Source organism: Carcharodon carcharias, chromosome 9 (assembly GCF_017639515.1).
Source record: "Carcharodon carcharias isolate sCarCar2 chromosome 9, sCarCar2.pri, whole genome shotgun sequence".
NCBI lineage: Eukaryota > Metazoa > Chordata > Chondrichthyes > Lamniformes > Lamnidae > Carcharodon > Carcharodon carcharias.
In genome coordinates, this window is record NC_054475.1 from 78,084,063 (window position 1) to 78,101,313 (window position 17,251).

The following is a 17,251-nucleotide window of genomic DNA, read 5'->3' on the forward strand; positions in this document are numbered from 1 at the left end:
ATTTCTTTGTTCCCCACTACTACTTCTCCAGCGTCATTTTCCAACAGCCCAATATCCACTTTTGCCTCTCCCTTACCCGTTATTATTCTAAAAAAACTCTTGCAATCTTCTTTTATATTACTAGCTAGTTTACCCTCATATTTAATCTTCTCTCTCCTTATTTCTTTTTTAGTCGTCCTCTGTTGGTCTTTGTAGGCTTCCCAATCCCCTGGTTTCCCACTGCTCTTTGCCGCATTGTATGCTTTCTCTTTAGCTTTTATGCTGTCCCTGACTTCCCTTGTCAGCCATGGTTGCCTCGTCCTCCCTTTAATATGCTTCTTCTTCCTCGGGATGAATTTTTGCTGTGTCTCCCAAATTACTCCCAGAAACTCCTGCCATTGCTGTTCCACTGTCTTTCCTGCTAGGCTCATCTTCCGGTCAATTCTGACCAGCTCCTCCCTCATGCCTCTGTAGTTGCCTTTATTCAACTGTAATACCGTTACATCTGATTCCAGCTTTTTCCTCTCAAATTGCAAGGTAAATTCTATCATATAATGGTCACTTCCTCCTAAGGGTTCCTTTAGCTTAAGCTCCCTTATTAAATCTGCCTCATCTCTAAATCTAGAATTGCCTCTTCCCTAGTGGGCTCCACCACAAGCTGCTCCAAAAAGCCATCTCGTAGACATTCCACAAATTCCTTTTCTTGGGATCCACTACCAACCTGATTTTCCCAGTCTACCTGCATATTGAAATCCCCCATGATCACTGTAACCTTGCCTTTCTTACACGCCTTTTCTATCTCCTGGTGTCTCTTGTGCCCCACATCCTGACTACTGTTCGGTGGCGTGTACATAACTCCCATTAAGGTTTTTTTTACTTTTGCAGTTCCTCAACTCTACCCACACAGATTCTACATCATCTGACCCTATGTCATTTCTTGCTATCAATTTAATTTCATTTCTTACTAACAAAGCAACCCCACCCCCTCTGTCAACCTGCCTATCATTTCGATAGGATGTATATCCTTGTATATTTAGCTCTCAGTCCTGATCCCCTTGCAGCCATGTCTCCGTGATGCCCACCACATCATACCTGCCAATTTCAATCTGTACCACAAGTTCATTTACCTTATTTTGTATACTGCGTGCATTCAGATACAACACCTTTAGTCCTGTAAAAACTCAGCAGGTCTGGCAGCATCGGCGGAGAAGAGTATAGTTGACGTTTCGAGTCCTCATGACCCTTCAACAGAACTGATGCTGCCAGACCTGCTGAGTTTTTCCAGGTATTTTTTATTTTTTGTTTTGGATTTCCAGCATCCGCAGTTTTTTGTTTTTACCTTCAGTCCTGTATTTCCCGTCCCCTTTCTCATTGTCGTCCTTTTATCAAATGTGCTTGAAGTTAGATTCCTAGCCCTTTCCAAACACTCTGTCCTATTTTGTGTTCTGGAGACTTTAATAGCCTCTCCTTGGCTCTCCCTTCTTTTCAGTTTTTTCATAATTTTCCATGAAGTTGAATCCATCCCCCCACACGCTAACCTGCTGCTTTGTTTCCCATTAGTCATACTTCTTGGAGTTCTTGGCACCTTCAGGGGAGGGAGAGTCAGTACCTTCAGAGAACCTTAAGAGGTTCCATGGAGGAGGAGGAACTGGGAGTTCTATAGTTCTTCATACATATAGCCTGGAGAACCCCGTATGCCAAGCAGCCAGGTCCCATTCCCAGAGGCCAGGGATTGGGGTGAGCAGAGACTGAGGCTCAGAGACCCCCACACATAGGTCCACCACTCATTAACTCCCAAACAGGCCCCAAACAGAAAGATGCCCTGCTCAAATATCCCCCTCTCATGGGCACCCCAAGATAGATCCACCTGGTCATTTGGTAGTACAGAACTTAAGTATTGCCGAAAAAAAGAGACATTTTGTCGAAGCTTTTTGTCTCGCATTCATCAGGATAATTCACAAGAATACAACGTAAGGGAAAACAACAAATTTATACTGTATGGGAAAAGAGTGCTGACTGAGTGGACTCTGGTAGATGCATTGCCATGGAGAATGCACCAGTATTCAGATGGTGAATGACATCCGAGCAACGTTTGACATTTAGACCAGGCACCTTGACTCTGATTGTTCAAGGCATTACCTTGAGGAAGGAACCAATGAATGGATGTCGCTTACTTAGTTTAGCTGAAACAGGTGTAATGTGTGCACATGTCCTTTCTGTCTGCAAAGAACAGGACCCTGTGTATTAATGTATGTAGATTCCCATTACCGCAAATGCTCCACACTGCGAACCCGACTGACAATCTTAAATTTGTTGTCAGCATAATTCTTTTCACACTGAGGATTATTTAGCAAATATTGTCCAATCGCAGAATCACATCTAACGTTGGACACTGCGTTTTGCAAGCACGGGCTGGTTGGGTATCTTGACCATTGTGAAAAATGGAAGGAACATGCTGTTTGATACGATCCGCCACTGTTTGGGGACTTACGGCCTACGTACCAAGCATCACACACGCCCTGAAATTCTGAAAATGCTGTCTTCCCTTAAAGTGTATTCTTGAAAATTGTCATGATCAATGCAAGACGAAAAGCTTCAACAAAATGTCTCTTTTTTTCAGAAATACTCTTAGATCCACCCCTTTTAGATGACAGGCAAAAAAGGGCAATTCTGAGAGCATGAAAGCAGAGCTAGCTAAAGTGAGCTGGCAAATGAGGTAAGGGATATGTCAATAGAAGTTCAGTGACAGACATTTAAAGGGATATTTCAGAATACACAGAATATATACATTCCAATGAGAAAGAAAAATGCCAATGAGACGGCCCACCATCCGTGGTTAACTAAAAAAGTTATAGAAATTATCAAACATAAAGAAAAAGCGTATAATTACGCAAAGACAGGTGGCAGGTCAGAACATTGGAAAAAGTGTAAAGAACAGCAAAGAATGACAAAAAGATTTATGAGTGGGAAAAATTACAGTATGAGAGAAAGCTAGCTAGCAATACAAAGACAGATAGTAAGAATTTCTAGATATTTAAATAAGAAAAGTTAACAAAGTGAGCATTGATCCAATAGAGAGTCTGTCTGGGGAATTGATAATGAAAAGTAGGAAGATGGTTGATGAACTAACAGGGATTTGCTTTGGTCTTCACTATAGAGGACACAAGCAACATCTCAGAAATCGCTGTGATTCAGGAAATGGAAGGGACGTAGGAACTCGGGAAAATTACTATCACCATGGAAGTGGTATTAAGCAACTTGTTGGGACTGTGGGCTGACAAATCCCCAAGTCCGGATAGACTTCACTCTAAAGTCTTGAAAGAAGTGGCTAATGACATAGTTGATGCATTGGTTTTAATTTTCCAAAATTTCCTTGATTCGGGGAAGGTTCCATTATATTGGAAAATAGAAAATGTAACTCCTTTCTTCAAAAAGGGAGGGAGACAGAAAGCAGGAAACTACAAGCCAGTTAGCCTTGCATCTGTCATAGGGAAAATGTTGCAAATCATTATTAAAAATGGTAAAGCAGGGCACTTAGAAAAATTCAAGGCAATCAGGCAGAGTCAACATGGTTTTGTAAAAAGGAAATCATGTTGAAACAATTTATTGGAGTTCTTCGAAGGAGTCACATGTGCTGTTGATAAAGGGACATCAGTTGATGTATTGTACTTAGATTTCCAGAAGGCATTTGATAAAGTGTCACATCAAAGGTTATTGAAGAAAATAAAAGCTCATGGTGTAGGGGAAACATATTGGCATGGATAGAAGATTGGCTAGCTAACAGGAAGCATAGAGTTGGCTTAAATGAGTCTTTTTCTGGTTGGCAGGATGTGACGAAAGGTGTGCCACAGGGATCAGTGCTGGGGCCTCAACTTTTTACAATTAATATAAATGACTTGGATGAAGGAATGGTGCTAACTTTGCTGATGACACAAAAATAACTGAGAAAGTAAATTGCGAAGAGGACATAAGGAGGCTACAAAGTGGCAAATGCAGTGTAATTTGGACAAATGTGAAATTGTTTATTTTGGCAGGAAGAATGAAAAAGAAGCTTATTATCTCAATGGTGAGAGATTGCAGAGCTCTGAGATTCAGAGGGATCTGGGCATAAATTACAGAAGGTTAGTATACAGAAACAGCAAGTAATTAGGAAAGCTAATAGAATGTTAGCATTTATTGTGAGGGGAATTGAATACAAAAGTAGGGAGGTTATGCTTCAGCTGTATAGGGCTTTGGTGAAACCACATCTGGAATATTGTGTACAGTACTGGTCTCCTTATTTAAAGAAAGATGTAAATGTGTCAGAAGCAGTTCAGAGAAGGTTTACTAGACAAATACCAGGAATGGGCGGGTTGTCTTATGAGGAAAGGCTGAACAGGTTAGGCTTGTATCCACTGGAGTTTAGAAGAGTAAGAGACTTAGTTGAAACCTTTAAGATCCCGAGGGGTCTTGACAGAATGGATGTGACGAGGATGTTTCCTCTTGTGAGAGAATCTAGAACTAGGGGTCTCTGTTTGAGCATAAGGGGTCACTCATTTAAAACAGAGAGGAGTAGAAATATTTTCTCAGAGGGTTGTGAGTCTTTGGAACTCTGTTCCTCAAAAAGCAGTGGAAGCAAAGTCTGAATATGTTTAAGACAGAGCTAGACAGATTCTTGATTAACAGGAGGATGAAAGGTTAATCAGGGCTAGGCAGAAATGTGGGGTTGAGGTTATATTCATATCAGCCATGATCTTATTGAATGCCAGAGCAGGCTCGAGGGGCCAAATGGTCTAACCTGTTCCCAATTCGTATCCTAAATCACATCCTATGCCCCTCAATAGTTTATACAAGGACCATGACAGCCACCCTGTCTCAATCTTGGGCTGAACATTCTTCAGGTGTGATTTGGGATGTGGTCATTTGTTCCTGAAATTAGGCCTCATTACCCCCCCCCTCCCCAAAGGGGGCAGTGATTTTATTTTTGGTAAGATTGTGACCTTAGGAGTGAAATAAGCCGCTACTGAGGCTTGCAAACTATCTTTCTGGATTAGTTACATAAAACTTGAGTATTTCTGTAAATGAGGTGTCTCCTTTTCCAGCAACATTCCAGACTGGTTAATTTCGGAGGGGGAAGAAAAGTTGCAACTCGCCTTTAAGAGCAAATGTCTTGATTTATAAGAATTTATTTCCTGATTCATGAGGGGGTTTGCATTGCTGTCTGTTATCAGTTACCAGTCTCTGCCCATATCATCCTCCTACAATCTATTATTCTGTTCACTCTTTATCTATATTTCTCTCTATCCCTTTATTTTCTTACCCCATTCCCACATATTTGGCGCTCTCCCTCCCTGCTCCGTCCATTGGCTCTATTCAGCACTCTGGTCCTCCCAGTGCCGCTCTTGCCGCGGCTCCTCCAGTATCCCAACATCCCTGGCGCTCTATAAGGGGAGCGCAGTGACGTCAGCACGCTCTCTCTCTCTCTCTCTCTCTCAGTTCATTGCCGGGGTTGGGAAAATGGTGAGTGAGGCTGAGGCTGCGGCCCTTGGACAATCCGCCGCCATCCGCTCCCTGCACCAGCGGCGCTGGGCACCGGCCACCCCAAGAGCCCGCTTGCCGTGTCTGACAGACCGGCCACCGGAGGAATTGGGCTGGCGGAGGGATCGATGGAGTCGGCGGCGGCCTCGGGTGCCAGAGCCCGGCCTGCCGCTGGAGGCCGCCCCGATGCTGAGGGGGCCCTAGCTGGAGTCAGCAGGCAGGGCAGGTATAGGAGAGGCTATAACAACAACTTACATTTATATAGAACCTTTAACATAGTCAAGCTCCCCAAGCTGCTTCAGGAATGACTGTCAAACCCTGTATGACACTGAGCCATATAGAGGAAGGCAGGCAGGCGGGCGGGGGGTGGGAGAGGAACAAAAAGCTTGGTCAAACAGGTGGGTTTTAAGGAGGCAAAAGAGGTGTCGGGAGGGTATTCAAGAGCTTGGGGCTGAGGCAGTTGAAAGCACAGCCGCTAATGTTGGAGCAAATGCTGAGTCAAAAATTCGAAGAGCACAGAGATCTTGGATGGTTGTGAGGTTAGAGATCATAGAGATAATGAGGGGCAAGCCCATGAAGTCATTTGAAAACAAGAATAATTTTAAAATCAAGACCGGGAGCAAATGTAGATGAACAAGCACAGGGAATTACACTTGCTGTGAGTTAAGACACAGGCAGCAGTTTTGAACGACCTCAGGTTGATGGAGGGTAGAATGTGGAAGACCAGCCAGGAGGACGTTGGAATAGTCAAAGTCTAGGTAACAAAAGCACGGATGACAGTTTAAGCAGCAGATTGAGTAGAGATAGAGGCGAAGTTGGGTCATGTCACAGAGGTTACGTGGTTTTGTCGTGGCACTGATATATGGTCAGAAGCTCATCTCCAAATCAAATATGCCAAGATTGCAAAGGGTCTGGTTCAGCTTTAGACAATTATTACAGAAAGGGATGGAGTCAGTATCTAGGGAACAGCTTGTGGTGGGCTTTGAAGATAGTAGCTTTGGTCTTCCCTATATTTGGAGGAAAGTTTGTTTAGTACTGGATGTGGGAAAAGCAGTTTGACAATCTAGAGACAGTCGAGTTGGGTGTCATCACCTGGGAACTAACAGCTTTCCAAAGGTGTTGCTGAGGTGCAGTGGTTAGATGAGAAAAAGGGGGAGCCAAGGAGGGTAACAGACCAGTGTTTGAGAAAAGCTCTTGCAGGTGGTTCTGTGCCTATGACTGGACTGATCATATTGAAACCAGGTGAGAGCAGTCCTGACGATAGTAGAGAGGTGTTGGGGGAGGATGGTGTGGTCAGCCGTTTCAAAGATCAAGGAGGGAAAGTTTACCTTTGTCACTGTCACGTAGGGGCAGAAACCAGATTGGAAGGATTTAAACATGGCATTACAGGAAAGACAGACATGGTTTTGGGAGGCATTCCCAAACTTTAAAGAGGAAAGAGAGGCTGGAATAGTTTAGAACCAAAGGTTTTTTTGACAAAAAAGGTGATAATGACAGATTTGAATGAGAATCTTAATACAACCATTATGGGCACCAGGGAGGGAAATTAGGTGGTCAGCAGTTTAGCGGAAATAGGGTTGAGAGAGCAGGAGGTGAGTTTCATGCACAAGATGAGATCAGGGAGGGAATGAGTGGAGATGGGAGAGAAACTACAGAAAGATTCAGGTTGGGGCTGAGCAGAGGAGCCTTAGAGGTACTTTAACCCTGTGGGCTAGTGGAACAGAGGGAAAACAGCAGAGGCAGCTGATGGGATGATCCCATTCTTGGTGACAAGAGATCTTGATGCGTGCTGGAGGTGAGAGTGGAGGGAACAGTGTGGTAGAGAAAAGCCAGTTACCTTTGTATTCCAGATTGTGCAGCTTTGATAGAGGAGAGCAGGGCAATGGCTTAAAGTAGTTGTGTGCCATATCCATTCAAGTCTGCAAGCTTTGTATGTCAATAAATTGGTGGCAGCTGACCATGTCCGGGCTAGCATACCTGTTGACATATAAAAGGGTGCACCATTGTGATGCCCCCATGGTCATATAGTCTGCAGGGTGTAGGGCTTTTGGGCCTGGCTTGCGATGGAAAGCACCTTCATGGAGGAAGATGGGGTTAAGCTTTCATGAAAAGTTCCTTTTCAGTGGGGCCTTGGGTATTCTGCCAAAGAGCACCACAAATTCGTGGTGTCAACTTGAGACACTTAGCTTCAGAGCTTGATGTCATTGCCATAAAATTGAAAGCAATTTAGTTGGATGTTGGACAGCAGCTCATGTTGTAGTTTTCTTCCCTCCTTGCTGTGCAGGTTAACGTACCAAAGACCCGGAGGACATACTGCAAGAAATGTCGTAGGCACCAGCCCCATAAGGTTACCCAATATAAGAAGGGAAAGGATTCCTTATACGCACAGGGTAAGTTAGCAATCACACGGTGGGGATTAGTGCTGGGTGTAAAGCCAGGACTCCTGTACTGAATCAAAAGACTCTGAATGGAGGTTGATTGTGTTGGACCTTTTCATCATATGGAGGTGGGATTTGTTGGAATACCCTCACACCAAGACAGTGGTTCAGTGTCCTGCTATTTTAAGGGATGCGGGGTTAGTTGCTGAATAGTGTTCAGATTATAACTAACTACATCTTTTCCTACAGGTAAGAGGCGTTATGACAGAAAGCAGAGTGGTTATGGTGGACAGACAAAGCCTATATTTCGGAAAAAGGTAAGGGAAGGGCATTTTGGGGTAAAAGCAAAATACTGCAGATGCTGGAAATCTGAAATAAAATGTTTTTGTCTGGCCCTTCTTCAGAGCTAAAGAGAAGTAGAAATGTGATGAAATTTATACTGTTTAAGGGGGGTAGAGCAGGTGAATCTGGATAGGCCAGTAATTGGCATAGGAGAGATTGACAAAGATGTCATGAACAAAAGGTAGTGGTAAGGACTTAAAAAGGTGCTGAGTGGCAAAAAGTGGCAAAGGTAAGAAAGCAGGATGTGATAATAGAACGGGTAAGCACTGAAAAGAACAACATGGAACAAGTAAAAGATGGCCCTTGTCGGGGTGGGTGGTGGTAGTGATGGGGGGAAAAAGGATTGAAAATGGGATAAGGGGGGGTGGGGGGGTGAAACAATGAATAAAAATAAGTGGATAGAAAATAGAAATGAATTTTGATAAAAGGGGTAAAGATGGAGGAGAGAGTTCATGATCTGAAGTTGTTGAACTCTGTTAAGTCCAGAATGCTGTAAAGTGCCTAATTGGAAGATGATGTGCTGTTCCTCCAGTTTGTGTTGGGCTTCATTGGAACATTGCAGACATGTAGGGCATGAGAACAGGTTGGTGTGTTGAATTGGCAAGCAGCAGGAAGGTCTGGGTTATGCTTACAGACAGATGGAGTAGTTCCAGAAAGTGGTCACCCAGTCTACATTTGGTCTCCCCGAAGTAGAGGAGACCACATTGGGAGCAACAAATGCAGTAGACCAAATTGAAGGAGATGCAAGTGAAGTGCTGCTTCACCAGAAAGGAGTGCTTGGGCCCTTGGACAGTGAGGATGTAAAGGGGTAGGTGTTGCACCTGCAATTGCATGGGAAGATGATGAGGTATTGGGGGTGATGGAGGAGTGGACCAGGGTGTCCCAGAGGAAACGGTCCCTACTGAATGCTGGAGGAGTGGGGGGGGTGGGGGTGGTGAAGGGAAGATGTGTTTAGTGGTGGTATCATGCTGGAGTTGGCAGATGATGATCCTTTGAATGTGGAGGCTGGTTGGGTGAAAAGTGAGGACAAGGGGGACCCTATCATGGTTCTGGGAGGGAGGGGAAAGTGTGAGGGTAGAGGCGTGGGAGATGAGTCGGCCCTGTCAAATCACTGGTTGGGAAACCTTGGTTAAGAAGTAGTTCGGGGTGTTCACTTTAGTGGTACACTGTCAGGTGAGACTTTGGAGCCTTGTCTGTCCTCTCAGCTGCATGTAAAAGATCCCATGCCACTAGTCAAAGAGCAGGGAGTTCTCGCTTTGTCCCGGCCAATATTCATTCCTCAACCCACAATGGTGAAAGAGATTACTTTAACCAACATCACCAAAACAGATAAAAGCAAGATACTGCAGATACCAGAAATCTGAAGTAGAATCACAAAATGCTGGAAAAATTCAGGTCTAGCAGCATCTGTAGAGAGAGTTAATGTTTCGAATCTGTATGGCTTCTTCAGAGCTAAAGCAGAAGTGGCCTCCTATTTCAAATATTCTCACTATCTCTTGATTTTAGAGTGGCTTGGTGAAAGTGTTTGGTTTTTCCAATCTCTGCTCTGCGTTCTTGAGTTGTTTCCTCATGCTACTTATACATGCCCATTGTTTGATCTCTGAATATTCTGTGCCAGGCAGTGTAATGTCTTTAATGAGCTGATGGGAATGTGTCTGTATACATGCTTTATATGGTCAGGAGTGGGGGCTATTGTATGTATGTGTGATGTATATGGCCAGTTGTGGAGGTATTGGGTGGTGTTGAAATATACTAGGGAAGACTGGTACTTTAATATTGGGGGACTGATGAGAGAGGACAGTGTGTGGGAGGAGAGGGGGGCCGGACCAGGTACAGTGTGTGGGAGGAGGGTGGGTGGACCAGGGACGGTGTGGGGAGGAGAGGGGTGGACCAGGTACAGTGCGAAGCAATTGACAAGATGGGTACAGTAGGGAGCTGGATGCAGTGTGAGACAGTCCTCCATTAACAGTAAAGATGCTGTGGCTTGATTGGGTTCTTGGTTTGACCGATTCAAGGCCCATTGTACTCATACCAGAAGGTACCCTGGAGTGTATTAAAGAATGACGGTCATTCATTTCTGTGCCACCTTTCATGGATTTGGGATGTCCCAAAGTACCTCAGACCCCAGCTGTGGGCATGTGACATTTATACAAGATTTATTTCTTGGTTTCTTTCTCAGTTCTTCCCAGCTGAAGCTGCTGCCTCCTGATGTTTTTTTTTCTTTGCTGCCTGTCACATTGTGATTATTTAGCAGTGAGGGTCTCACAGCTCACCAAATCCTGTTCTCACCCTGTACTGGGCCCAGTTAATAGAGACCAGGTGTTGTCCAAAATGGCATCATTAACCCACTGAGAGTTTCTGTATGGGTGACTTGGGGATGTTTTGCTGGCAGAGGAGTATTCACTCTCCACTGTTTTGATTGGGTTAATGGTGTTGAGGTTTCACAATATGGGGGCAAGTTGGATGGTGTGGATTCATTAACTGGGGGCATTGGGAGCAACCAAGGTTTTCATGGCAGTTTGTGGAACTTGTCTTTTTAGGCTAAGACCACAAAGAAGATTGTGCTGAGACTGGAGTGTGTGGAGCCCAACTGTCGATCAAAGAGAATGTTGGCCATCAAGAGGTGCAAGCACTTTGAGCTGGGTGGAGACAAGAAGAGGAAGGTAAGCATGCCTGAGGCCTTCTGTTGGAGCTGTGGGTGCGGGCATTGGACAATTTGCAGCATCATGCTGAGGCTGCAGTTGGCCTGTTACCTGCTGCCAGGACTAGGAGGAGAATATTAACATGTATTCTGGCTCTGTGCTACTTTCACCCTTTGCCTGATAATCTACAATTTCCAAAGACACTGTGCTCAATGACAACATTGTCCATGATAATTCTGGTTAGAGACTTGGTGTGGTACTGTAAGCTGCCACTTCACCGCTGAGAGCTGGGGTTAAATCCAGTCACAAGTCAGGCTGGATCCTGAAAGTCCTGTAATTGTGAAGTGAGAGGACGCTGATTGTTGTGGGAGTCTTTGATAGGGTAGTGCAGAGGCAGCGTTTGTTGGGGACAGTGTAGAGGGAGCTTCCCTGGGAGTGCTGGCAGCAGGCACATGAACAAGTGCTTTACAGGTAGGAGATTAAGTGTGATGCTCCGGCTTTGTAGCAGCGTCACAAAAGGGTGATGCCCCTGGGTGAAGATGTGGCACCTTGAGGATGTTCACTAGTTTGAATGGTGACAGTAACCTTTGTCAATATTGCTGGTGTGTGACTAGATGATTAAGATGCTTGCTAACCTTTGCTCTCTGCTTGCTTTACAGGGCCAAGTCATCCAGTTCTAAGCTGCATCCTTTGATGATTTTTTTTTGGAGTACACATTCACAATAAAATTAATTAAAGTTATTGTTGATTGCTTTCTCGTCCCCACACTCAACCTACCAGTTTAGGCCTCAGCTAGAGTATTATGTTCAATTCTGAGTACCACACTTATGAAGGATGTCAAGGCCTTAGAGAGGGCATAGAAGAGATTTACTCATAGTCCCAGCAATTAGAGACTTCCATAACATCAAGAAACGGCTTGGTGCAGAGTGTTGGAGAGTGTAATCATCTCCTTGGAAGTGAGTCAGTATTTGCTGGGATAGTCAGGAGCTTGCTAGTATTTTCCACAGGTCCCCGGGAGCGTGCCAGTACCGACAGGGGATCCCAGGGAGGGTGACAGTATTTATAGATCGCTTTGGCAGAACATGCAGTGAAATGGACTCCATTATCTTGAATTAACTGCAATCCTAAAACGTGACAGACCAGTTTGCCAAACATCTGTTGGGAAACTAAAAGGAGTAACTGAGCACCCTGAAAGATGTTCAGCTGGTCAGAGAGTTAGCTTGGATTTCTAAAAGTAGATCATGTCTGACAAAGCTGATTACTTTTAACCTGTTCAAAAAATTCAGTGTACAGCAGGATGTCTGGAAATTCGCTGAGCGGCAGTACACAGTATGGGGTAAAGGGCAGGTACTCTTAATTGGCAGGATGTGACTAGTGCTGCCCCACAAGGATCTGTATTGGGACCTGTAATCAGTGTAGATGCAAGTATAAAATTACAGAGACACAGATTGAGTGAATGGGCAAAACTGTGATAAATGGATAAATCAGGGGACTTCCTAAATGGTGAAAAGCTAGAACAGTGAAGGTTCAAAGAGACTTGAAGGGTCCAGGTATACAGATCATTATTATGAACAGGTACAGAAAATAATCCAAAACACTCATGGAACTCTGGTCTTTATGCCTAGAGGACTAGAATACAACAGGGTAGAAATCATGCTTCAGCCACATGCAGCCCTGGTCAGACCACAACTGGCACACAAAGGAATCCTAGACACCACACACACAGACTGAGCTTGGAGGGGGTTACAGTGTAGAATGATATCTGGATTCCAAGGGTTAAATTACAAGTAAAGATTCCACAAGGTAGGGTTGTATTCCCTGTAATTCAGAAGGCTGAGTGATGATTTGAATGATGTTTTCATGATACAGTATTAAAGGGATCAGAGGGGATACATAAAAACTGCCAGCTGGTTGGGGAGTCAGACATGGGGGATGAGGTACTAAATGCACAATGTGGTAGAGGTTTGGAACTCATCAATTGATGGTGGGCAAGTTGTTAATTTTAAAGGTATTCTGGCATATGGGAGTTTGGTTGCATATCAGTCATGATGTTATGCAGATATAAAAAAAAAACTGCAGATGCTGGAAATCCAAAACAAAAACAGGATTACCTGGAAGAACTCAGCAGTCTGGCAGCATCGGTGGAGAAGAACAAAGTTGACGTTTTGAGTCCTCATGACCCTTCAACAGAACTGAGTAAAATTAGGAGAGGGGTGAAATATAAGGTGGTGGGGGTGGTTGTAGGGACAAGCATCAGTGATAGGAGCGGATAACCAAAAGATGTCACAGACAAAAGAATGAAGGTGATATCTAAAAGAATGTGCTAATTCAGAATGGATGGCAGGACACAAGGTACAGCTGTAGTAGGGGTGGGGTGAAATAAAATTAATGGCATAAAAGGTGTAGATTTCAAAATAATGGAAATAGGTGGGAAAAGAAAAATATATAAAATTATGGGAAAAAAAACAAAAGGAAGGGGGAAGAAACGGAAAGGGGGTGGGGATGGAGGAGGGAGTTCAAGATCTAAAATTGAATTCAATATTCAGTCCGGAAGGCTGTAAAGTGCCTAGTCGAAAGATGAGGTGCTGTTCCTCCAGTTTGCGTTGAGCTTCACTGGAACAATGCAGCAAGCCAAGGACAGACAATTGGGCAAGAGAGCAGGGTGGAGTGTTAACATGGCAAGCGACAGGGAGGTTTGGGTCGTTCTTGCGGACAGACTGCAGGTGTTCTGCAAAGCGGGCGCCCAGTTTATGTTTGGTCTCCAATGTAGAGGAGACCGCATTGGGAGCAACGAATACAGTAGACTAAATTGGGGGGAAATGCTGCTTCACTTGAAAGGAGTGTTTGGGCCCTTGGACAGTGAGGAGAGGGGAAGTAAAGGGGCAGGTGTTGCATCTTTTGCGTATGCGTGGGGAGGTGCCGGAGGCGGGGGTTGAGGAGTAGGGGGTGATGGAGGAGTGGACCAGGGTGTCCTGGAGGGAACGATCCCTACGGAATGCTGCCGGTGGGGGGGGTGGGTGTGAAGGGAAGATGTGTTTGGTGGTGGCATCATACTGGAAATGGCGGAGGCAGGTTGGAGATGTACTCCTGTTTGGAGTGTGAATCCTGTTTTTCATCATCTGGGGACGGAATTTGCCTGTTCCTGGAAGGGGTCATGGTGTTGAGATGGCTGGCAGTGAGGGGAGGATCCCTGGCAACAGTAGGGGGCATGTAGGGCCCCTCTGGTAATCAGGTGCTCATGAACATACCCACATGTAGCAATTTCATTTGAAGAGAAGGGCATTGATTTATCAGCCGCTTGCTTAATGCAAGATTTTTTATTCAAGGGGCATCTCTGGTTGTAGGAGACTGGAGCAGAAATACAGCCAAAGTGGGATTCATGCCCTTCAGACATACACTGACCTGGCCAGGAAGAGAGGATCATCAGTGTAAAACAGAACTAACCAGATAATCTCAATGGAGCAAATTCAGGATAAAAACAGAATTACCTGGAAAAACTCAGCAGGTCTGGCAGCATCGGTGGAGAAGAAGAGTTGACGTTTCGAGTCCTCATGACCCTTCAACAGAACTAAGTGAATCCAAGGAAGGGGTGAAATATAAGCTGGTTTAAGAGGGAGGGGGGGGGGGGGGGGGGGGGGCGGGGGGAGAGAAGTGGAGGGGGGGGGTGTTGTAGGGACAAACAAGCAGTGATAGAAGCAGATCATCAAAAGATGTCACAGACAACAAAACAAAAGAACACATAGGTGTTAAAGTTGGTGATATTATCTAAACGAATGTGCTAATTAAGAATGGATGGTAGGGCACTCAAGGTATAGCTCCAGTGGGGGTGGGGGGAGCATAAAAGATTTAAAAATATTTAAAAATAATGGAAATAGGTGGGAAAAGAAAAATCTTATAATTTATTGGAAAAAACAAAAGGGGGAAGAAACAGAAAGGGGGTGGGGATGGAGGAGGGAGTTCACGACCTAAAGTTGTTGAATTCAATATTCAGTCAGGAAGGCTGTAAAGTGCCTAGTCGGAAGATGAGGTGCCGTTCCTCCAGTTTGCGTTGGGCTTCACTGGAACAATGCAGCAAGCCAAGGACAGACATGTGGGCAAGAGAGCAGGGTGGAGTGTTAAAATGGCAAGCGACATGGAGGTTTGGATCATTCTTGCAGACAGACCGCAGGTGTTCTGCAAAGCGGTCGCCCAGTTTACATTTGGTCTCTCCAATGTAGAGGAGACCACATTGGGAACAACGAATGCTGTAGACTAAGTTGGGGGAAATGCAAGTGAAACGCTGCTTCACTTGAAAGGAGTGTTTGGGCCCTTGGACAGTGAGGAGAGAGGAAGTGAAGGGGCAGGTGTTGCATCTTTTGCGTGGGCATGGGGTGGTGCCATAGGAGGGGGTTGAGGAGTAGGGGGTGATGGAGGAATGGACCAGGGTGTCCCGGAGGGAACGATCCCTACGGAATGCCGATAACGGGGGTGAAGGGAAGATGTGTTTGGTGGTGGCATCATGCTGGAGTTGGTGGAAATGGCAGAGGATGATCCTTTGAATGCGGAGGCTGGTGGGGTGATAAGTGAGGACAAGGGGGACCCTATCATGTTTCTGGGAGGGAGGAGAAGGCGTGAGGGCGGATGCACGGGAGATGGGCCAGACACAGTTGAGGGCCCTGTCAACGACCGTGGGTGGAAAACCTCGGTTAAGGAAGAAGGAGGACATGTCAGAGGAACTGTTTTTGAAGGTAGCATCATCGGAACAGATGCGACGGAGGCAAAGGAACTGAGAGAATGGGATGGAGTCCTTACAGGAAGCGGGGTGTGAGGAGCTGTAGTCGAGTAGCTGTGGGAGTGGGTAGGTTTGTAATGGATATTGGTGGACAGTCATCCCAGGGGAAAGTTGATTAATTGTGTGTCAATTCTAAACTGACCTGTCTTCGTGATACTCATGTCTGAGATGGTGCAATATGTGAAAGGCCACAAGGAGGCAGCAACCACATTATTAAGAAATGCACTGTAAACAAGAGTTTTGCTTACAGGTGACTTAGATGTTTCCAGGACTCAGGTTATTCAAGTCTGCACTTGAGGGTTTTGTCCATAGAAGCCCTGACCCCTGTCTACTCCCATTCTTTGGGTTACTTCATTTGCCTTTGAATAAAGAGCTTGCATTTTTTAATAGTACTTTTCACAATGCTGCTGTTGCAAAGCCGATCAACTGCTTTAAATGTAGTCACTGCTATGCTGTAAGAAATACTAACTCCTAACAAATTCAGGAGTTGGCCATGTGGTTCCTCAGGCTTGTTCTGCCATTCAATAAGATCACAGCTGATCTGATTGTGGCCTCAACTCCACATTCCTGCCTACCCACCAGAAACCTTTCACTCCCTCGTTAGTCAAGAATCTCTGCCTTAAAAATATTCAATAACCCTGCCTCCACTGCTCGCTGGGAAGGAGTTTCACAGTTTAATGATCCTTCGAAAAAACTTCACCTTGTCTTGGTCTTGAATAGGTGATAAAGTTGGAAAGGTTTTGTAGGGAGCCACTACGCAGTCCGGTTGATAATCGAATTCTTAATTCCAGGATCATGGTTTCAAGCCCCAAAATGGGTAATAATTTTTTCCTTAAATACTTATTGATTTTTTTACCGAAGGTGAAATCTCCACAGTTGACACTGGTTGCTGAGGAAAGAATATATACTCGTCAAGACATCTCGTATTCACTACTTGAACGGACTGCTGAGTAGTTGCAACTTTTTTCCATTAACTGAGCTTGCAAAGAGAAAATGCATAACTCAGTGATAGAAAGCTGAGGTGCACTTTAAAAAAGTTTAACCAGTCACTGGCTCAGAGACTGACACTGCCTCTGCATGAGCGCAGAAAGCTCTTATCCTTAAGTGTTGAACAAATAAATGCAGCCTGTAGGAAACATGGCAGATAATTTTCACACAACTCTCACACCAGCTATGTGATAATGACTAGATGATTTGTTTTAATGACACATTGGTTGAAATAAATATTAACTAGAACACCTGAATTCCTTTTCGCTAATGCTATAAGAACTGAAGGTAGATAGGACTTCAGTTTAACATCTCATCTGAAAGACACCGACTCCAGTTGTGCAGCTCACTCTCCCCGAGTTCTGTATTGGGCTAGCAGTTTAGAGTGTGCATTCAGTCTTGTGTGGGATTTGAACCCACAACCAATGAGTCACTCGGAAATGATTAAGGAGCTACAGAAAGACAAATTTTTGTGGCTTGGACTTTTAGTAACAGAGATAAAAGCTATATTGTGTAGTCTTTCTTGACCCATGTCCTGAGACAGGGTCACACAAGACATTTCAGTTTGACTACTGGCCCCACCCACCCCCATGAAAGGTGAAACAGTATTCAGAAAATAAATTCATACAACAGCA

At 44.8% G+C, this 17,251-nt stretch overlaps 2 protein-coding genes across 2 annotated transcripts in view; one reads left to right on the forward strand and one right to left on the reverse strand.

The window, feature by feature from the left end:
- Window positions 1-5,366, reverse strand: part of btk (Bruton agammaglobulinemia tyrosine kinase) — a 424,430-nt gene extending 419,064 nt beyond the window's left edge. Inside the window, exon 1 of the mRNA XM_041196306.1 lies at window positions 5,279-5,366. Within this exon, the coding sequence (XP_041052240.1) occupies window positions 5,279-5,291 (13 nt within the window). The 5' untranslated portion in view covers window positions 5,292-5,366. The remainder of the gene's footprint in view (window positions 1-5,278) is intronic.
- Window positions 5,367-5,370: 4 nt separating this feature from the next.
- rpl36a (ribosomal protein L36A) lies at window positions 5,371-11,599 on the forward strand. The gene is made up of 5 exons (XM_041196311.1): window positions 5,371-5,478; window positions 7,781-7,886; window positions 8,124-8,191; window positions 10,757-10,879; window positions 11,518-11,599. The coding sequence occupies exons 1-5, from the start codon at window positions 5,476-5,478 to the stop codon at window positions 11,536-11,538; spliced, it is 321 nt and encodes a 106-aa protein (XP_041052245.1). The 5' UTR covers window positions 5,371-5,475; the 3' UTR covers window positions 11,539-11,599.
- The last annotated feature ends 5,652 nt before the right edge of the window (window positions 11,600-17,251 follow it).